This window comes from Sapajus apella, unplaced genomic scaffold, assembly GCF_009761245.1.
Source record: "Sapajus apella isolate SASKATOON/1434 unplaced genomic scaffold, GSC_monkey_1.0 scaffold30, whole genome shotgun sequence".
Taxonomy (NCBI): domain Eukaryota; kingdom Metazoa; phylum Chordata; class Mammalia; order Primates; family Cebidae; genus Sapajus; species Sapajus apella.
In genome coordinates, this window is record NW_022436970.1 from 18,083,357 (window position 1) to 18,106,933 (window position 23,577).

The window sequence follows — 23,577 nt, forward strand, 5'->3', positions numbered from 1 at the left end:
AACTCTGTCTCTTGAGCTTCTAGGTAACATCTGGTAGTTGATGTGTCTAAGTCCCGTTACACAACACTTTCTGGCTTCTTAGCGTCATCCAAGGGATTGACGTGTGACTAGACTAACCTGATTTATTCTGCCTGCTGCTCTCATTTATACAGGCTGTTATTAATGGATGGACTGAAGTGTGGTTTATTACAATTCACTTTTTAGTACCAAACTTTACAGTGTTGAGGCTTGTATGCGTATTTTCACATGTATGATATAGCAGTGTAATGAACACACAGATTTATACACAAATTAATCATCATCATGTTTTCTGAACAGACAGATACACTTTACAAAAAACTGTCTCATAATTTATATAGACTAGAATTCAGGTTTCTATTTCCAAAATTCATTACATTTTTTAGAAGGCTACGTAAGCATTTCCTCTAATGCTCTTTATATTCTCAACACTCAATTGAAAAATGCGTCATAAATTCAGGAGATAAATTGTAGCCTCCATACAGCACTAATCTATTACTTTTGTGAACTCAACAACTATGTATATATATTATATAAATTTTCTGTAATCATCAGAGCTGGAAAAAACTTTGACGCATCTGTATATTGATGCATCCATATAAAATAGCTTTCCCAAAATATGAATTTACCATTTTTCATTGCCAAGCTGTTTGAGTCATAGATATTTCTGACATTTAAGCGCTTCACCTGGTTAAATCCTCCTACTGTAGGTCTGTACTTGAATGTTAATATTTCAAGAAGACTTTCTCTGACCTCTAGACCGTTAAGTTCTTTTGCTGTATTCTCTGATATCCTCCTATTTTCTCCATCATGATCCCAATGCTTCATTCTTGCTTAAGGTTGCATTTTCCACTAAACTACAAGCTCTAACTTATTCATTCTTCTTTGCCCTATTTTGAACCATGCTTGTACCATAATAATTCTGAAGGAAAATTGGTTTAATAAATGAATTCTGACTCCATTACTGTCTCTCACTAATTCCATGATGCTCAATGCTTTTCTGACACTCACGTCATCCCCAACCCCAACCACGGGCTGACCACATTGCTTATACTTTCCTATCATCTCAGGTTCTCAGGCATGGGGGTGAGAGCCAGATGAGGATATGATCCATGGATGGCATGGAATATATGCCATAGATATATCTGCTGACTTTCAAAAACTGAAAAATTAATGCCTTCTTTGGGAACTTACTAAAATGGTCTTTACTTTAAAACAACTGTGTACAACTGAAGACTCAAAATGCCCCTGCACTAAATAGTTATTTCAGCATCCCCAAACAAAACATTACTAATATATGTATCATTAACCAACTCAATCTGTTTTTAAAAATATATATATTTTTTCACACTTATGACTTCTACCTCTTTAACATTCCTATGGTAAAATTAGCAAGTTCAACGTGAATATAACATCTTAACAATCAACCTTCAAGAGGCAGATGTAGTTTCATTTAGATACTTGTTTTATTATTTAAAGAAATGATTAGCTGTGTTACTTGTATTATTGTCTTGGCAGACTGTTTAAAATAAATACTCTGGTGTTTAGAACTAACAATCTTTTTGTTTATAAATAAAACATCTTAATATTTTAATAAAATACAACATACACACCATATATTAGTGTACTGTTATATTACAAATTCGTTTTAACTATTTTAAAAATGAAATCAACTATCCCTACAATAATAATATTAAAAGACAAAACTTTATAAATGATAAAGCTATAGTTTAACAAGTTACTTTTTAGAAAGAAAGGAAAAGAGACATTAAATAGGAAAAGGTTTAGGAACTAGAAAATAAATTTAATTAAGGGAGTATAAGAAGATCTCACTGAACTTTAAAAAGAACACAGAAATATATATCTGGGGCTAAATGCCAATATCATTTTTAAATTGTGTGACACTTTACAAAGTTAATCAAGTATTCTGAAAATTAATTACTTTATATGTAATATAAAAGCAATGGAAATCATGTAGTAATCTATTTCACAACATTATTACTCAGATCATAATGAAGTTGGAGCTACAGGAAATTTTTGTTTATGATGCATTCACTTATATATTTTTAGTTCTTCCCTCATCTTCAACTTTCTCATTGAATGGAGGAATATTAATATGCTATCTTCAGCTTTTACTGTTCGATTGTTTAAGCAAAAATGTGTTAAATATATGGTATTGCCCAGGCAGTGGTGATAAGAAAATAAAGCAAACCTTCTCAGCTGAAGAACTCACAATAATTTGGGGAGGGAGAAATATTATAATAAAAAGATTATGATGATAATTACAAATCATCTCTCACACAGGAGAATGGTGAGGAAAGGAATCCTGGGGAAAATCAAACCTTCATCTGAGTCTCAAGGTAGGAGTTCGAATTTACTAAGTTGGAATATGTGACAGACTTTCTCCACAAAGATTGAGCAAACAGCATTTTTAAGGGCCCAAATCATGGTGCACCAGGAGCTCAGCATGTGTGCTTCAAGACGGTGTTAGATCAAAGTTTGGGCACCACAGCATCTAAAGATGAGATGATGAAGATGGGGGGATCACGAAACACTCTGTAGACCCTGCTAAGGAGTTTGTGTTTTATTCTGGAGGCAAAGAGATAATTAAAGAAGTTGAATTAGACCAGTATATAATCAGGTGTAAATTTTAGGAAGTCCACTTTAACAGCTGTTTGGGTAGTACAGGAGGAACAAATCCAAAGTAGGAATACAAGTTGAAACTTCTGTTTATTCTATTCTAGTAACCCAGATATGAAATTAGGAAAGACTGAATTAGTGCTGAGATACAAAGCTAAGACATAGATTCAAGGAATAATTAGTAGAGGTGGAATGAGAGGGAAGAATGATGGGTTATTTCTACAGTTTATTGCTTGGTGGACCTGAGGTTGGCAGAACCATTGCTCCAGATACAAATGCAGAAGGAAAGCAATACTTTCTTGCAAAATTATTGATATTCCTAAATTTGAGGAAGAAATGGGACATGCACATAGAAACTGCAGTAACTTGAGAAATGAATGGATGAGAAGAAAATAATACGTGATGTATATTCTTCCACATGTGGATACTATAGCTAATGTTTGGAAAACATGTATGACTTATGGTGATTTCCTTAGAAATCCCACAGTGTCATGAAAGGAAAACAAATAAATATGTAAATAGATAATTACAATAGAATGTGAGAGGGCAACAAGAGACATATCTGTTCCAGTGAGAACACTGAGACAGGGGTCCTTCTTGGCCTTGACATAGGGAGAAAGCAGGGATAAAACGAACGGAATGACTAACGGGGCAGTATTCAGGGAAAATTCATAAAAGAAAGAATTTCTCAAGTAGGCCACGTTCTGCTTCTTCTATTTGAGCACAGCCTATGCTGCAGGCACCCTGCCTTCTTTTTTGTTTGTTTGTTTGACGTTTGTTTTGAGACAAAGTCTCACCCTGTCGCCAGGCTAGAGTGCAGTGGCTCAATCTCAGGTCACTGCAACCTCCGCCTCTCACGTTTCCTGCCTCAACCTCCCGAGTAGCTGGGACTACAGGCATGTGACACCGTGCTCAGCTAATTTTTGTGTTTTTAGTAGAGACAGGTTTTCACCATGTTTGCCAGGATGGTCTCGACCTCTTGACCTCGTGATCCGCCAGTCTTGGCCTCCCAAAATGTTGGGATTACAGGCGTGAGCCACTGTGCCAGGCCCACACCACCTTCTTTTATTTTATTTATTTATTTATTTATTTATTTATTTTTTGAGTCAGAGTCTTGCTCTGTCACCAGGCGCCAGGCTGGAGTGCAATGGCACAACCTCGGCTCACTGCAATCTCCGCCTCCTGGGTTCAAGCAATTCTCCTGCCTCAGCTTCCCGAGTAGCTGGGACTACAGGCACACACCACCATGCCCAGCTAATTTTTGCATTTTTTAGTAGAGACAGGGTTTCACCATGTTGGCCAGGATGGTCTCGATCTCTTGACCTTGTGATCCGCCCTCCTCGGCCTCCCAAAGTACTGGGATTACAGGCGTGAGCCACCGCGCCCGGCCATCACCTTCTTTTAGAGCCCAAATGTGCCCTGATGTTTCTCACCTCTCAGCTTTTGCACCGGTTGTTTCCGCGGTCCAGGATGCTCCCCCTTTCTCTGCCAGCCCATGATCCACCATTCTTCTGCACGGTTGACTTCCATCGACCTACCAACCTCGACTCAAAGTCTCTTTTGCAGGGAAGTCTTATCCTTATCTCATAAATTAGTTCAAGTCCACTTGTCATACACTCTTTATACATTTTCTTCTTTTCCTTTACCCCACTTAATTGTAACTGTAAATAATGATTTAAATATGTTACTTAATATTTGTAACTAAGGTCCTTAAGGCTGAGGTCCACATCGATCTGGGTATTCACTGTGTTCCCAGTGCCCAGTACAGAAGAACCGTAAATAAAACAAGTCACAGTATTTATTTGATGAATAAATGTATAAATAAATGAATGAGTTGAGAAAGACATCCCAGGCAGGATAAACATAAACCAAAGCACAGAATATTTACATTGCAAATCGTTTTGCCTGAATGGGGGCCTTGTTTCAGAGGGAGGATACTGAAGGAAGGCTGGCTGTACAGACAGGGATCAGAGTGTTAAAGCCCTTGACTGCCATGGAAAGAAACCATATACTAAGCTACTGAGCGGTTTCAATCAGGGGGTGGATACAGTTAGATTTTTGTTTCATGTATCTCTGATCTAACTCTGCTACATCAATAGAAAAGATGTTTGGAAGAAAGGAGATGAGTATTCAATTTGACCAGGTGAAATACTGGGCACCAAAACGAATGTAATGCCTGTAGGAATGGAGAAAAGAAAAAGCGTGAGCTGCTTCAGAATGTAAATTCACCAGGAGTTCGTAATTGACTGAAGACAGAAGGAAAAAGAAAAGTCAGGTATATTTCGTATGACGTGGACTTGACTGGGTGAATATTGTGCTAATGTTCAACAAATGAAGATGTGCTGTTCGACAGAATAATAGTATTCTATTGTTCTCAAGAGAATAGTGTGCTATTATTCAATAAACGGAAAAACTTGTACTTGGGGTACTTTTGAGAAAGGGGTGTTCATTTGGGGATCTGGGGCCAATGAGTTCAAGTTTGGACGTGCATAAACCCTAGATGTGTATGGTACATCTAGGGAATTCCTGGTATGCAGCTCTGAATTTTGAATTGAATTTCCATAGAAAATGCAATAAAATAAATAAGCGAATACCAAGTGGTCTAGATATAAGAATAATCATTGCATTGTTCAGTAAAATAAAAACCGAGTCAAAGCATTATTTTTCCTTACTGTGATGACATCTGTGACGAACCCTAATTAATCATTTTAACTTTCATAGGAAGAACTGCACAGAAGTTAACAGGAAGGGTTTAGAGTCAGACTGCATGAAACTGAAATTTTTATGCTGCAATTTTTAAAGTGGCTGATTTTGGGTCAGGTTTCCTAACTTTTCCAAGCTTCTATTTTCTTATTTATGACATAGGAATATAGTTATATATGTAACTGTTTTACTGAACTTAACTCTATGGAATTCAAAGAATAATGATACTACTTTATTTCCAACTATAGGCTCTGGCTAATGTAGAATTTCTTTTTCCTTGTCCTTGAATGAAAGCTTGGGGGGATCCTATGGCTTTTCAATTCTTAAAAACAAACAAACAAACAAACAATAATAACAACAACAAAAACCTTTTGGGACTCACTTTCTGATAGTTAAGTTGCTTAAGAGCCAATAGCCACACAAAACATTCTCCCTTTCCCGTCACCATTCCCTATGACAGATGTCTCTATGAGAGACCTACAGAAAGAAAAAGGAGACAAGCCTGTCCTTCTTCCTCCTGGCGCCCTCACCCCTCTCATCTTCTCCAACTCCTTGGTTAAGAAAGAGGTTAAACAGAAAGGAGAAAAAGTTTGCACATTTAGCAGGTGATATTTGTGGTTAACGCTTGACTTCAGATGAATACATTGTGAGTGGCAGGTATTTACATATCGGAGGACATAGTTATATGATCACTTTGGACTCCTTCTTTCTGACCAATTCTCTTTGACTGATGTCTTAAGACAAGTCTTGTGACAGCTCTAGGTTCCATCTCCCTGATATGCCGCCAGGATGGCAGGTTCTTTCAAGATGGTTTCAGCAGTGACCACTTGGCTTGTAGGTAACTTATACGTTATTGCCCAACCAAGATGTGGCAGTACAGCCTTGACTCAGTGTTTCCTGCACACTTCTACTGCCATCACAGGCTTCTCCATCCAGACTCTAGCCTGTGAAATTTTTCTAGTGAGAAGTGGGCACCATTCCCTTTGCTTGTGGGCTTCTAAACTCTAGGGCATGAACTCTCTAGCTCCACTGTTCTACTGCAGTTTTGTGATACTGGTTCTCTTAGAGAATCCCTAGCCAGGATAAAAATGCTTCTACTCTAAGACTTTGGAAATTTCCAATTTTCCATTTAATAAAGGCCACTGGAAAGTTAAAAGTAAAATTTAAAGCAGAAACTCAGTCACTTAAATTTTACCCAATAGTTGTTTTTAGAATTTTAGGAGGTTCTTCCCCGCTATTTTTCTCGCCTATAAAGTTTTCATTAAATTTTGAGGCAACAGGAAAAATTAAATTTTGCTGTATTCATAATAATTATACATCTTTCATGACTGTTTTAGCAGCTAAAAGAGATAAAGCATAAATGATTTAAAAAGATTTTTGCCTATTATTATCTTCCTAGTGTAGCACTAAGCATTCACAACCACATGATCTTTAACAAATTTAAACTGTTGCTTATTGTCAACATAAAGTAAATAAAATAAATGATCATTTTTTTTTGTATCCCCGGCTACTGTTCAGAACTGAGTATCAAGGGGAAGGTCTACTGAGCATGAAATGAAGAATCTGAATCCCAGTCTGAGTAAAAAGAAGCAATGCAGAATTTAAAGTTACAAAGAGTGGGTCTGGATATTAGCTCTCCAGTTATCAGTTGTATCAATGTGCACAAGCTACTTAACTCCTTCAAAATTCGAACGATTCATCTATGAAACAGGAACACAGGAAAAACGATATAATTTTGTTCTGGAAAATCAAGGAATAAATGTTCCTAAAAGCAGTTTTAATGGAACAGTGAATAATTCTACAGTTTTAAAATATTACAGCTGCAACAGTCTTGGATGACATAAAGTTCTATGCATCACCTTCATAAATGGAGGCCTACGGGGCTGAACCACTCCTAAGGTCACATGGACAACTTCTTGAACCAGGGCCTAGCTTTGAAAGTGAGATAACTTTCTCTTATTTCAGTAAATCTCGTTTGCCTCTAAAATGCTTATTTCTTTTAACTCTTGTCACATAAAAGATACAGGCACCCTTCCTAAGGTGTAGAGTATAAATAGAGTAATATTATCTACATGAAAGGAACAGGAAAATGGGAAGAGACAAACTTTTCCTGTGATCCAAATTTCCAAGCATATTTAAGGCACATTATAAGTTTTTTGTCTTAAATTTAGCTAAAGCCCTTTGTGTTTACCATAATTAGATTTTGTTTGTCTGCTACTCCTGGAGAACAGGGGCAGACTTCATATTCACTGCTTCCAGTGCCTAATATACAGCAGGTACACAACGAACATTCAGTTAATGAATCAATGTACTGTAGGAGCTAAAGGACAGTGCGATGCTCTCGGTCAGTTGCTTCTGCCTCTCTGTAGCTTGACTTACGATCTAGAAATATATCCTCTATGTTTAATTCCTTTGAAACCAGCATGGTTTTCAGTCTTTGGGAGTTCTCATTTAAAATGCAGACTGCCCTAGACGGAGTGAATAAAAGTGCTCATTATGTAAAATTCCTCATCCTTAAGGATTGGTTGATAGGGATATTCTACAGTGAGGACACTAGCTCAGAATAATATGTGCTTGACTGAGACACCAGATAAGATTCTGAGATAAGAACTGAGGATAAGGGAAGCCTGGCAGGCAAGTGGGGAAGTGCCAAAAGGGAAGCTACCCATGGGCTCACCACAATTCCTTCTCCATTTGCTACATGTGGGCAGTTATTTGATCCAGACCAGGACCCTCATCCACATTATCAGAGCACGGATTAAAGGCAAACGAACACTGCAATAAACAAATGCCTGAGTGCCAGTCAAATGTCTCCCATTTCAAGGATCATCCTTCCAATGATATGAGCAATAGGAGAGCCATTACTGAAGATGGTTTATAAAGATCTTAAAAAGTTGCTCAGTAGCCTAGAGAAATTTTCCACAAATTATGCATTATATAACCGAACAAGAAATTTGAATTTGCTCCAACAGGAAATTCAGAGATTAGAAAAAAAAAAAAAAAGGAAGAGCTTCTTGGAAATTATATTCTTAGACTTAACCAACAATTCCGATAAAAGATTGTGGCTGATTGAAGTTTAAAGTAAGGTGAAGTAAGGTAAATTTCCTAGTGAGACCAGTCAGTATTTGTTTTAAGGATTCGGGTAGAACAACTGACATTGGAAATGATCACAATAGTACAGTAAAGAAAATCATGTGTACCTTTATGCCTTTCAGAAACAGATCAAGAAAGCTCCTTTTTTGGTAACCAGCCTCATGAAACTAGTTACTGCCATAATTCAGAAAAAACACAAGTCCCTATGTAAGAGAAAGCTGCAAGCATGAGACACAAGAAAAACTCTTTCCTTACCTTGAATCATAAAGTGTATTTTTACGGTCAGTCCACCTATCCCCAAAGAAAAACTGATGCCAATTGGTAACTTGCTAAGATTGTTTGTAAGGAAAGAAGCCAACACTGAAAACAATGCAAAAATTCCAAAGTACACAATGTTGTGTTCTAATTTGCTTAGATAAGAACATTAGCTCGAACTCATATAATGTTCTATGTTAATACATGGATGTTTTATTAGCTGGAGTTTTGTACTTAGTTCTCCAATAAGCTCCCCTCTTCACCTTTGCTGGCCAATATTCTCGTTTCAGCTCTAAATATCTGACATGCTCACAAAGATATCTCATTGGTACGTCTCCTGCAACATCTTTAAAAGTAAAAAGAACATTTCTATTCTTTTATTTTCCAGCAAAAGATATGACATTAACCAATCACCAAATTACTAAGTGCAGCAGCCACCATCATTTCTACTTCTCTTTCTCAACACACAGACTTCATCTCATGAATTTTATTGATACCAAGTTTATTCTTTCACTACATTGCCACAGACACTACTGTGATATTGCTTCTAACATTTCTCACTTGCATCATTTTAATCGTCTTATTTTTTCTATTCCTTTATTGTCTCTCTACTCAGTTCACCATCCACATTCTGATAAATCGCACCCTTACAACAGAGGTCTCAAACATCACTATCCAATTTAAAACATTAAATTACTTCCCACATTTTCTAAAATTATGTGTGAATCACTAGCATGGTTTCCAGAGTTGTTCATAATCTGAATCAGATGATTGCTTCAGTCTTATCTAACCTCCTCTCATTCCAAAGTTACACACCTACTTTTCAAATGGTCTTGACTACCTGATATGCATCCACAGATTTTTTCGTATCTGGTGTCTCATTCATTCTACATGCTTTATTTCATTTTATTCATTTATTCATTCATTGACTTATTTAGGTAGTTATTCAGGTAAATTTCATTAGACATCAACTACTGCTAAACACTGATGAGGCACTGGAAATTTAAAGATGTAAACCGAATTTGTTGGGTTTTGTTTGTTTGTTTGTCAAGAAGCTTGGTGTCCATACAGAGAAAGAACGTTTGACTGCAGTGTGCTTCACAAGCATGCAATGGAGCTGTGGCTACATGAGCACGCCGCACACCTCATCCATCCTGAGGACACAGTGAGGGCTCTGTGGGAAGCACCACTCCAGCACAGGTCTCATGTCACATCAAGGTTGCTTGCTTCTCCTCCAGGTGCACTCCACATTACGCACATGCCATGGTGCTCACCCAACTGGGCATGAACACACAGTAAACTCAAGAGCAGATGCCACATCTCAACCATTCACACATCTCAAAATGTAGCATACAGGTAATAATTTAATGACCAATTATGGGTCAATAACTTGTTGAATGAATCGATGAAATGGTGAAGCACAGGTTTCAATGTGGTCTTATGTGACCACATGTGAAGTAGTGTCAGTAGCCAGCCTGTGTCATTCGGCAGCAAAATCCATAATGCTATCTGTCAAGTGCTAATCCCATGAGGAATCTGAAGGTCTGAGGGATTAAGTCAGTTGCTGCTTCTCAAAGTCATAGCCAGAAACTGGCTGAGCCAGAATTCCACCTCTGACAACCTAGCACTGTAATCTAACTATATCTCATGAAACTATTATATATATAAAAAATGCAATATAGAAAAATGATACATGATAGTGATATTTAATATTATATGAAATTTTAAAATATAAGTTTACGCAAACATGAAAAACTGAAGACCTACACAAACAGACCACAACAATGATCTGGCATATGCTAAGTATCTCTTAAAACAACTGAGCGTCGTGTAACATATATTAAAGGCAAAACTCAAAATAAATTTGTTTTAATGGAATGTGTAGAGTGAAGTATGGCCCCAAATGATCAGCAATATTTTACCCTTCTGGGGAAGTATAGGTTACAGCGAAAATAACTTGAAACCATTGAGAAACTTTTCTAGAACATGGTATAAAAGTCTATTTAGTCCAAACCATGCACTAAATGTGAGATACTGTGAACAACAGAGCAAATCACATTTTTATAACCATTTCATCTTAAATTAAGAGTTGGCCCGTATGGTGTATTACTTTGCAGTCTAGAAGAGAATATACACATTGTTGTTAGAATAGAAAGCTATTTCCAATTCAAGCAAGACACTGAAAAGTCTAGCACAATGAACATAAATGTCAGCGCTGACATGTTTAACAGGAAATTAATACCCTATCTATTCATATGATCACTACATATCTCCTACACTGAAGGCTCTTCGATAGTTCAGATGGAAATTATATCTGGATTATTTTCTAGAAAACGTGAGAGGAAACCAAGAAAGTAAAGACTGGGACTGATTGGGTCAAAATACAGGACATTGATTCAGAGCCTAGGGGAGGAGCAAGCAGGAGAGCATGAGAGGAGCCTCAGAGTTGTCAATAAGGGGCGCAGCCCCTGCTTTGGTAAGTGAAAGAAAGAATAAAAAGGACAAAATTGAAGTGCTGTCAAAGGCAAAACAGTTGCAAACAGAAAATAAGCATAGTTGTATTTTTTTTAAATAATCCTTTTCTTTTTATTTAAAATTGAGATCCAAATGCTACTTGAGAATAATTATTAAGAGAAAGTCATGTGCACATGCTAAAAAGCTAGAAATAATTTTCCCACCAGTTAAACTATTATTCACAACAGCAGATCTCTGCAAGGCCAATTCATTTTGTGCCCATGGAAATCCTGTGTTTTAGATGTTACTTATCATTGCCATGGCAACCCTCATCTATGCCTTCTTATTTCATCAGGACAGCCACTGGCCATTCCACAAATTCTACTTTGTCTGCCCGCCAAATCTGCCAAAGGAAATACGCATTCCTTTCAGACTGCAGGGACAAACAAAACGGAGTTCGGGGAATGTTTTAAGGTAGCACTGATTTCTGTATCACACCTGTAAAACTGCATTTCTCTCTGAATTGCTTACAGAAAACTCTTGGGGCTTTGAAGTGTACATTTCTGAAGAAAAGTTCCCAGGGAATAGAACAATCTTCTGACTTTGGGTATGATGAATAGAAAACAGAAGAGAAGTGACATATTTATGACTAATATATCCTCCTGCTTTAAAAAGTCAACTACGGTTCTTTTGTAGGCACATGCCCTGCTGATTGTGAATAGTCATACTTGATTGTAATCACTCTGTGATTCCTGGGGTGGTATAGTGGAAGTAAGGTGTTTGAAGTAGCTGGAAAGGGAAAATGCCATGAGGACACACTGAAGCAGAATTTCAAGCAAGTCAGCAGAGCTGTGGAATGGTGGGAAGCTAGCCAGCTGAGCAAGTGAGAACAGACAGCATAGCTCTTTTGAAGCAAAGGCATCAGGCAAATATGCCATGAAGAGGCAGAGCCTTAAAGAGTGCCAGGTTCTACAAATAGCTATTATTGCCACAAACAAAAATGCCACTGTCCCATCCATATCTCTGGAAAGGATTGCAAGTTATTCCACTGGGGTTTTAGCCATATTTATGCATAAAGATGACATTCATATGAAATCAGATGATATAAAAAGACATACACATGCAGCTATCTAGATATAGATTTTTAATTTATGTGTTGGAAAGTCCAGAAAGGAAAACTGTACCTGGTGCATTTGATACAAATCCTGTACCTAGTGCATTTGGAATGAAGGTATTTTCAAAGTTTGGACTGATAGACCCAAATTATTATGTTCTCCATCTATCCCACCAGTGAAACCTTACATCGTTTATTTATGTTCTGTATTATTTCTCAAATTTTACTGCATGTTTAAGAATTTTAGTTGCATACTGTAGTTAGTTTTATTTTGCTTCTGTGATGAACCACCAGTAATGTAGAGGCTTTATACAATACGAATTTATTATCATATAGTGCTGGAGATAAGAGGGCTGAAATGTATCTCACTGAGTTAAAATCATGGTTTTAGTAGAACTGTGTTCCTTACTTGAGGCTCTAGGGGAGAATGTTTCCCTTGCCTTTTCAGCATCAAAAGATTCCCCATGTTTCATGGCTAATGGGCCCTTCAATATTCAAAGCCAAGGGTGATCATTTGAGTCTTTCTCACATTGTGAGTTCTGACATTGACACTTCGGCTTCCATGTTCCACACTGAAGGCTGCCTATATCACACTGAGCCCTCCCAAAAAAGCCAGGATAATGTCCCTATCATCAAGTCAACTTCATAACAACATTAATTTCCTTTTGCCATGTAACCTAATACATATACAGACTCCAGACTTAAAATGCAGACACCATTATGGGTCATGTTTCCTCCTACCAATCCAAAATCTGGCCACCAAGGTTTATATCAACTCTACAGATGAAATAAATTCACCCATCCCATGTTGCCCAAAAGTCACAACAGCATAAACTCAAAGACCAAATTTCATCAGCTCAAAAGCCCCACATCACAGCATCTACATCATCAAAATCAGATATGAGTAAGGCCCTGGGCATGATCCACTCTGAGACACAATTTCTCTCAATCATAAAATGTAAGAAATATAAGAAATATGTTACCTACTCCACCCACAATGATGGGGCAGGCAAAGAATAACATCTACAGACATTCTAGCTCTAAATAAGAAAAAGCAGAATAATTTTTAAAAAAGAAAAAGAAAAAGAATAAAGAAATTCACCAGTTCCAAGCACTTTGGAAATACAGCTGACAAATTCCAGTTGGTTTCAAGGGCTTAGAATTGCACTCTGTCATTTGAGCTTGACTTTCTGGGCTTCAGTCCCCACTTTCTGGACTTGGGGTTCATGTCTTCTGAGTCAACCTACTGATACAGTAGCACATGTCTGCAGGTGAGTGGTTATATCAGCATGTTTCTTGCCTGTAGGTGTTTGAAAGTTATGATGCCCTTTTCCTATTTCAACCTTTCTCTGTCTCCTTTAGTTCAAGATGGCAACGTTTTTGCTGATGTAACATTCTCAAGAACCATGTGTGTCTCCTGTGTACGTCCTCAGATTCACTCCATTAGCCAAAGATTTTCTTCACAGGATTTTTTTTTCTAGATAATCTCATCCTATTTTTGGCTTCTGCTGAGATGACTGACTGAAGAGCTTTATGAGTCACACTCCTAATCATTTCAAAGAACCTTTTGTGAGACTGAATTCTCTGATCTTTTGATCTTTCTAGGGGATCAGCAAAAAGTTGTCCAGCTCAGTTTATTCTCTAGGGCATAGTTTTCCAATCTCATCCAAGAAGGCCTTAAATTTTAATTGACAATAAATTCCTTAAAGTTAAATATCCAAGTTCTGCTTTTTTAGTTATCCATATAACTCCAGGACATAATTGTACTAAGCTTCCTGATTCAACATAGCAAAATTTCCCATTCCGTCAGTTTCCAAGCAAGTATCTCACTTTTCCGTTGAGCTCTCATCATCAGCACCTATAAACGTTATACTTCCACAAACAGTCTGTTTATGAAGATTCAGGTATTCCTTACGACATGCATGTTTTCTCTACCATGTTTCTCTCTTCTTTCTGTGCCCTTACTTCCAGAGTCAGTATTCATATTTCCAATAACAGTAGGTTTAAAGAAATATAGACTTTTTTCTAACATGCTTCTCAAAATTCTTCCAGCTTTTGCCAACTGCCTAATTCCAAAACTATTTCCAAGTTTTAAGGTTTTTTTTTTTTTTAATTGTTTTTTACAGTAGCATGTCATTTTAGGAAACAAAATCAGTATTTGTTTCTTATTTGCTGCTGCAACAAATTACCACAATTTAGAACCTTAATAAGCAATAGGAATTTATTTTTTTTTTACAGTAGCACTTCACTTTTAGGAAATAAAATCAGTATTAGTTTTTTATTTGCTGCTTTAACAAATCACCACAATTTAGAACCTTAATAAACAACGGGAATTTATTATCTCAGGTTATCATGTTAGAAATCTGAATGGGTCTCACTGGACTAAAAATCGAGGCATTTGCAGGGCTGTGCTTCTCTTTTTGGAAGTTCTAGGGGACAAGATATGCCTGGCCTGTTCAGTTCTAGAAGCTGTCCACATTCCTTAGCTTGCTGCCACTTCGTCCATCTTCAAATCCCACAATGGCAGCTGGAGTCTTTCTTATATCATATCACCCAACCCTGACCCTTCTGCCCTTATGATTACACTGGCCCCTCCCAGATAATCCAAGATAATCTCCCTCTGTTACCGCCAGCTAATTAACATTATTACAGTCTTCCACCTTCACGTCTCTTTGCCATAGAACCTGACATATTCATAGATTCCAGCAATTAGGACATAGACATCTTGGGGGGTGGGCACATTATCTGTGTACTACACATGACTTTTAGTTTGTAACAGACTATGAACTCACTGTATGAAAGCTAGGATCTTGTAGATACTATATCTCTACAGTGTTAGCATATTGGATCAATAAACAGTTATTAAATAAATGTAAGTGGCTAATATGCCCTAGCAGAAATCAAGGTTTTCTGTGCATTCACTTTAAGAATATTAACAAGAGTTATACTTAAGTAGTTGTAATGGCATACAAATTCTAGCGTATAACAGAAAAAATGTTTTCATCAAGACAACATTATGGGTTCTTTATGATTCCTTGATTTAGTTTTCAAATAATTAAATAAAAATAAGCCTCGAATTGTCTGCAAACTGTTATGAAAGGAAACGTTTAAAAGAATAAATAGACTTGATAATATATTCTTAGGAAAAATAAACAGGTCATTAGTAATTTAAAAGCATATGTCTTGAATACGTAACGATGAGTTAAATGTTAGAGATCTCAGGAGATTTTATCTAGATGCATGGTAACTAAAGACATTCAGACACATGAGAGGTAAAAATGGAGATGAAGTACATGAATTACTTCTTTGTTTTGTTTTTGTCAGGTTTCTTGAGTTTTTCTCTTGTCAAATGATATAATTTCCCTTCCCGGAAATTTAGTGATGGACGTGGGTGCTGGTTATTTGATGATGGGATTCGGCACAGAGGTAATCTCATGACTGACCCAGTCAAGGCCTCTACCAGTGCATAAAACAACTTTTTGTACATTAGTCTACAGTCCCACTTACGGATGGAGCCCTGCTCTGGGGAGACTGAATGTGCATGGGATGAGCTCATTTCTCTTCTTCAACTAAGTGTCTTTCTTGCGTACTGCTGGGGTCAGCAGCCGTGGATAAAGGGATGGTGTGAGAGGTAAGCAAAATGAATTGGCGTCACGGGAAAGCGCCAAAGAGACCTGTGTGTTAGTGAGCAGGAAAATTCGTGGCAGATCTAGGAGAAATAAGCTGAAGTTTTCCCTTTGAGTGTTTAACATGTGAGCCACAAGTTTCAACTAATGAGAGCATGGTACACACAGAAGACTATGTCAGTAATAATAGGTATTTGAGAAGAAAAGGAAATGAATCATATACTTCAGGCTCAGATGGGTTGAGAAGGCAGAATTTTATAACAGTGGTAGAGGAAGAGAAGAAACACCATTGTTTCTTTGGACACTGAGAGTTGAAAAATATTTCAAACAACAGTGAAAAGTTGAATTTTAAATTCATACACCATAATGGTGAAATGTGGATGATACAGTATTATCCCTTAATTAAATTTCTTAATATAACTGTACTAAAATTACTTGCAATATGTGATGTAATTAAAGGTATGATCTCAACACTTTGTAGAAGGTGTATCAGCACCGTGCTTGTATAACTGATACATAAGCAGTAATTTAATATTTACAGATTACATCAACTCAGGTCACAAATTTTCTCTAGCCCTCTGGTTTCTCAATCTCTATGCAGAAAGGTTGGAGTAAATAAATTCCAAGGTCTTTCTAATCTAAGGAAAATATATATCAATCATGCAAATATATCTAGGACCCCATGTGGTCCAATCTCAGATGTACCCTATTTAAAACATAGTCCCATGATTGGCCAATAAATAAACACAACTCAGTACTCATGTCCACCTCTCCAGGAAATAAGATGAGGACAACAATTTTAATTTCTTTCTTTATTTTATTTTGTTTTGAGATGGAGTCTCGCTCTGTTGCACAGGCTGGAGTCCAGTGGTATGATTTTGGCTCACTGCAACTTCTGCATCCTGGGTTCAAGTGATTCTCCTGCCTCAGCCTCCCGAGTAGCTGGGGCTACAGGTACACACTACTATGCCCGGCTAATCTTCTGTACTTTTAGTAGAGATCGGATTTCACTATGTTAGCCACGATGATCTCAATCTCCTGACCTTGTGATCCACCCACCTTAGCCTCTCAAAGTGCTGGGATTACAGGCATGAGCCACCACGCAGGCCGGAAGACAACCTTTCTGTATAGGAAACTTCTTAAAAATCTTCCTTTTCCTTTGCCACTGCTTTCAATATTCTCTGCACAGATGGGAGCTAATCCTGGAAATTTTCTCTCCCACTCTCAGCTTTTCTCCTGAACACCCACCTAGACCAAACAAGATTTCTGTCTCTCTCTTCATTCCTCATCCCTCCTCCTGAGCCCACTATTATACAGATAAAATCAGCCAAGTTATGAGCTGACTGGGAAAGTGAGAGATGGAAGAAATCACCTTCATATGAATATCCTGTTTATTCAAAAATATCAGCACATTTTTTATTTTTTTTTTTTTTTTTTTCTTCAGATTTTTTTTTTTTTTTTTTTGACAGTGTCTCGCTCTGTTGCCCAGGCTGGAGTGCAGTGGCATGATCTCGGCTCACTGCAACCTCTATCTCCCAGGTTCAAGCAATTCTATTTTTTTTTTTTTTTTTTGGTAGAGACAGGATTTCACCATGTTGGCCAGGCTGGTCTCAAACTCCAGACCTCAGGTGATCCACCCACCTCCCAAAGCACCGGGATTACAGGCATGAGCCACTGCGCCTGGCCACACATTGGTAATTTTCTTAGTACTCTGATTCTCTGTGATTCTTAAGTTTTTAAATTCATTTCCTGAAAAATGTGCCTCAAGAATAAATGTAATTTTACTTTTAACCTTTTCCATTTAAGAGCCTCTTCTAGAGCTGAAATGAGAATATTTTGAGTCAGCAGTGTAAGTGCAATTTTAGCTTGGTGCAAAAGTAATTGTAGTTTTGCCATTAAAGGTAAAGGTAATGGCAAAACCACAAGGACTTTTGCATCAAGTCATAGTTAAAAAGACAACACATGCTGACCTAAGTTTGCTGAATCTTTTATTATGTGAAAAAAAAACACAATCAAATCAAAGTTCTTCTTTTAGCCAGATATGGTGGCTCACGCCTGTAATTCTAGCAGTCAAAAGGCTGAGGTGGACGGATCACTTGGGTCAGAAGTTCAAGACTAGCCTGGCCAACACGGTGAAATACCATCCCTACTAAAAATACAAAAATTAGCCAGGCATGGAGGCACACACCTGTAATTTCAGCTACTCGGGAGGCTGAGGCACAAGAATCACTTAAACCCGAGAGGCAGAAATAGCACCACTGCACTCTAGCCCGAGTGACACAGTAAGACTCTGTCTCAAAAAAAATAAAAAAGTCCTTCTTTTAATCTTAGCCTTTAAAAATTTATATTATTTCGTATTTCAGTGCAAAATTCAAATGAAACTTTGTTTAAAAAAAAATCTATTTTGTTTTCTTTCTTACCAGAGCACCTATCAGAACTCTGATTATCTATGAAACATTAGAAACTTTCAAAATGAACACATATACATTCACATTTCTGATCCAAAGAGGAAAAACACTGCACTGAATATTTCAAATAACATTAAATCCATGACAATATTTTATTGTAATAATGCATTTCATTTAATATGCATAGAAATCCTTTTAAAACACTCCATTTAAATCATAGCACTGCAGTGTATTCTTCCCTTCTCCTTTGAAGTCCGTCAAGCATGCAGCTTGAGAGGTGGCTAGGAGTTGGCCAGAGAGTTCCTAAAACACTTTGAGCTCCCCAGATGAAAGGTGCTATTTAAGTACAAAGTATCATAATAATTTCTATATATTTAAAGACTCCACTCACTTCAATGTCAACGTCTAACTCAACCCTCACCTATTTGGTACTTTGAGGTATATTTCTTAAGTTCATTTTCTCCAGTGGGATGTGGGTAACTTTGTTCCTTAAAACTAGTACAGGAAATCTATCATCAAAAAAGGAAAATTTCATAAACATCCATTCTATGTCTGTAAATAACAGAAAATCTCCTCATTAGGAAGTAAACTATAAGACCAAGAAAAGATACCTGTCATTAAAGAGACTGGAAGGGCGACCTCCAGGAGCAGAGCATCTGAATGGCAGTGGGGTCATACCAGTAGAATGAGGAATACAGTAAATACTGTTACATTTTCTTCCTTATATTTTCAAGTGGAAAGAAAATTTATGCAAGAAGGCAGTTGGCTGCAGGGAAGTGTTATATTCTGCTCAAAAGGCATTCTTAGTTTGAGTAAAAAAGTCTGTGAAATATGGAAAATGGTATTCCCTCTTCTAAAAATCCACTAAAAATTATCAAGTATAGTCTTTTCTGATCATACTGATTTTTTTGATCTTACATAATTTATCTATAAAAGTAATACCAAAATATCTTATTATTTTCAAAAATTAAAGCATTAACAATAACGTTGAGTCGATTTTTACTCCATCTTGGCCCGTAAAATCCTCCTTGTTCCCCTCTTCCTGCTATCTCTTACCTGAGGTCATCGTTACTGTTTCAAATTCCTGTACCACAACATATTTTCTAGTCATTTGATTTTCTTTGCCAAATTTGATTTAAAACTTGTCTAAAGACTCTTTTGAAGTGAGAAAACAATATAATTCTAATACAATAAATACCTTTGATATGTCTTCTGTTTTTTTATTAAGTTTTCTGAGTTATCAAATATTCTGTGGTGTAACTTTTAACATTCTCAGTGATTCTGCACTTATTTCTCTTTCTGAACTGCGATGGCATATTGCAGAGGAGAGTTCACTGTACAGAAAGAAGAGAGCTGTTCAGGGCATTTCCATGAGGTGCTCACAAGGCTTTGCACCTGCTAGCCCTTCTTTAAGCCTCACTCTTGCCCTTTGCAGACTCCAGGGTTTGAACCAGCTCATTTCTCCTTGACTATTGCTCAATCTCACAATTCTCCTTATGCATGCTAGTCTATAATCCTAGGTGATTCATCACTGCACTGTGGACCTGGGTAATGACACAGTCTCTAAAAATAACCATCAGCAAACCAAAAAGTGAGTATTCATAAAAATGTGCCAGGAGAAAAAGAAGGGCCTCCTTTAAGCCCGTTTCTGTGGTATTCTCCTTGCGTTGCCTCCCTATCCTCCACAACCATGTAGGACCTCCAGTTGGCCTCTTCCCATGTACCAGTGGGAATTCAGAAGCACGGCTATTGGGAATAGCAAGGGCTTCAGATTGAAAGGGTATTATTTTAAGCTCCGTAGAAAAGAAAGTTAGAGACTCAGATACAAGGAAATAGAAAAAATGTTGGAGATAAGAGTATATACAAATTAGTTTGCTAGTCAGGCAAGATGGAACCAGGGAGACTGGAAACTGGAATCCATGGCAGTGTGAGGGCTGAAGCACCATTGGAAGAAACAATCTGTGTTAGGAAGGTTAATCATCAAAACTTTGGCTCCGTATTTGTGAAATATGCATATTATGCATGTAATCTTCAACATCTGGATTCTATACTCACTATGCAATGTTCTGATCATAATCTGCCCATCCATGTATGTTTGATGGCAGGAAGAAATGGGCTGTGTAATTCTAAGAATTCTTATAGAAAATGTATATGTGTATTTACCACGTGTATGTATGTATAAATATTACATATATATGTATAGTCATTCCGGTTAGCTTGGCAAATGTGATCCATTTCTAAGAGATGGGTAAACTCTCAATGTGTTGACATAAAGTTTCTGAGACTGTAAGTTTCTGAGACTGTGAGAGAATACATCTAGATTCCAGACTGTGATAAATTCATTAAAATAATAGAGACCGCCTGGCCTTTCTGCTGCTATTTCTGCCTTGATATATTCTATGACTGCCGTTAGAAGTAACTATAATCCCCACTTGGAAGTCTAGGCCCATCTAAACTAACTAAATCTCCTAAACTTAAAAAAAAAAAAAAAAATAGTCACAAGGTGTAAGTATGAATTTTGTGCACCCACCTAAAAATTTCAGGGAATTTTTTTTAAGTCTGAGACACTTGTTTCCCAATAACCTATACCAAGCATGCTTTGTCTTTAAAGAGCACATGATCAAACTAATAAAAACAACAGCTATTGATAGTTGAGATCGGACAGGCACTCAAAAGATTCGTAAATATGCATTGGTGAACTGTCTTTCAAACAATTCTGTGACAGGCTTGATATGAGTTTTATTTTATAATTAAAAATATTGAGGGATAGAACATAAATGACTATGTTCAAAGTTTACGTCATGCAAAGAAAAGCAAAGCCAGATCTGGTTCCAAAGGCAGTGCTCCTTGCAGCTGTCCAGGAGACCATCATCTCTCTATCTAAGATGACTTGGTAGGCAGAATTTCATCTCCAATGTGGGTCCACTGGGGAGCCCTGGAAATTCTCGCAATGCTTTATATCATAAATCATTAAACTGACTTGAGAAACTCTTCCTCCTTCAATTTCCCCAGGTCATGAGTTGAAGCACACTACTTAAATAAAAATTAAGCCAAAAGGACAACTAAAGCCTGCCTGGCCTCAAATTCCCTCAATAATTCTAAATTATTACTAATCCCTACCCACTTCTTATTTCAATAAGTACTGGCTTCCTTAATTCTGCCTCTTTCTAAAGAATTGTAACAGTTATGTCACTTGGATTTATGTCATCTCAAATGGCCTTGGGCCACACAACGTCAACTTTTGCTGTCATGTAAGTTTTCCAAGTCTTTTTTTTTTTTTTTTTATGGTACCACTTTTCCTCTTATGCCAAATGTAGGTTTCTTCAGAAGTTTTGCTCTATTTGATCTGAGTGAAAACAGAAACCTCAGCCCATCCTTAACCTGTCCTGCTTCATGGAAATATCTCCTAGAGTTCCATTCAGATTCAGTCGTTCATAGCAATAAAATCTCCTTCTATAAAAGCAGTATGGTGGCTCTAAAGAAACAAAAAGCAAAGAAAAAAAAAAACCCAGGGAGCAAAAAGGCTTTTTAAAACCTATAAGAACAGATTGAGTGCTACCATTTAGTCATCTCAAATAGAGCCAGAAACATGGATATCATTGCTTATGTTGATAAAGCATGACAGTTGACACTATATCCATTGTGAAACCACAACTTTAAATCCAAGACATTATTTTCATGACCACCAAACTCAGAAAGAAAATATAACTTATGAAACCTAGACCATGCCATACGTCACTGCCTCTAGGTATAGGTTATATTCACAATTATCAGTTAAGAAAAGAATACATACCTTTCCATTTACAATTCTAGCACTAATCATCTGGCAGATAAAGTAAGCTAACATTTGTACCTTTTGGGAATGCTTCAAATTAGTTCAACTGTAGCACATAAAATACCCATGATTTCTGTGAGTAATCCATTATTAGCAAAGCATAATTAAAACCACAGTCCTTTAGTGATATTATTAAAAACATTCCTAACGCTCAAAGCTAATATATATGCCACAGTTAATACTTGATTTAACATGCACCATAATGTCATAATGAAAGTCATCATTAACCTTATATTAATAATGTTTTAAATTTTAGTTTTTTAACAGAGTATCAAAGCCCTGTGTAGATGTTACTTCTTTAACATGGAAGAGCAACTTCAAGAAAGTTTACATATATTCCAAATCCTCCTATTACCTATTACAACTTAAATAAAACAATACATATGAAGTGAAAAAAATCTAACTATATAAAAATGGGCTTTACATAATTTGAATAATTTTTCCATTTAAATTAATGCATGTGATGTTCTTGCAGTGAAAACAATGTGATAACCAATTTTATGATAATGAATGATAACTCTTACTTAAGTGAGCCAGTCAACATCACAGACCCTTTTTTAATGCTAGCAAGTTAAAAGGAAAATTGAGATAGATCGCATAAACTGATTATCGCACACAATATCTGCGAGAGCTTGCAAATGAGTATTTGGCTGCTACAGGTCTCAGTTTTCCTTTCATCAAAATTCTTAAGAATTTGCATTTCTGAAAACAGATTAGACTACTTGGTAGTAGGATCTATTCGATTGAAACACGATAATTTTCAGAACAAATGAACTTCTAATTCAAGTTCCCCAAAGATAATTTTGGCAGATACATTTTATAACATTACAATTGCCTTTTCAAGTTTATTGAGTCCCTATGAATAATTAGTTTCCTTATCAGACGGTCTCTCCAATTACACATTCCATCATAACGGAAGTCCACTTGACAGTGTTGCTGATGCCCATTTAGAGCCCTGAGTCACTACTCTTTACCTCTAGTGTAGGCTGTTTTAAGAAGGACATCTTTTCCTTTCAGAATTTATGTAGTGAAAATAAAAAGTAGGTTTGGTTTTAAATAGAACTTGAAAATTCTCTGAAAAATTATCATGTTGTCTTACAAATGACTTTGTACTATGAAGACAGAAAAATGAGGAAAAGAAAGAAACGGATTGTTTAAAAAAAGTCCTTACTTACCAGGTGTGAAATTGTATCGAGCTGAAAATCCCATGGATTCCAGCTCTCCATCAGCAAAAAATTTAATCCACAGAAATCTTCCACTGGATTTTATTACAGGTGGATTTTGTTGTCCACAGAAACGTCCAATTATTGGAGAAAAGCCAAAAGGTCCATCTCGAACTTCAATATGATCAAATTTGCACTCCCAAGAGGGTTCAATAGAGTACTTTTCATCAAAGTAAAGTTCAATGCACTGTCTTGGAGCGGCTGTAAA

General features: G+C 36.8%; 1 protein-coding gene across 8 annotated transcripts in view; it reads right to left on the minus strand.

Annotated features, from left to right (window-relative positions):
- Positions 1-23,577, minus strand: part of NETO1 (neuropilin and tolloid like 1) — a 118,718-nt gene that overhangs the window by 86,329 nt on the left and 8,812 nt on the right. For all 8 annotated transcript variants that reach the window (XR_004273614.1, XM_032293733.1, XM_032293734.1 and 5 more), the window contains exon 4: positions 23,322-23,570. Coding sequence is in view for 7 of the 8 variants with exons in the window: in XM_032293733.1 (XP_032149624.1) it covers positions 23,322-23,570 (249 nt within the window). In the remaining variant the exon portion in view is untranslated. The remainder of the gene's footprint in view (positions 1-23,321; positions 23,571-23,577) is intronic.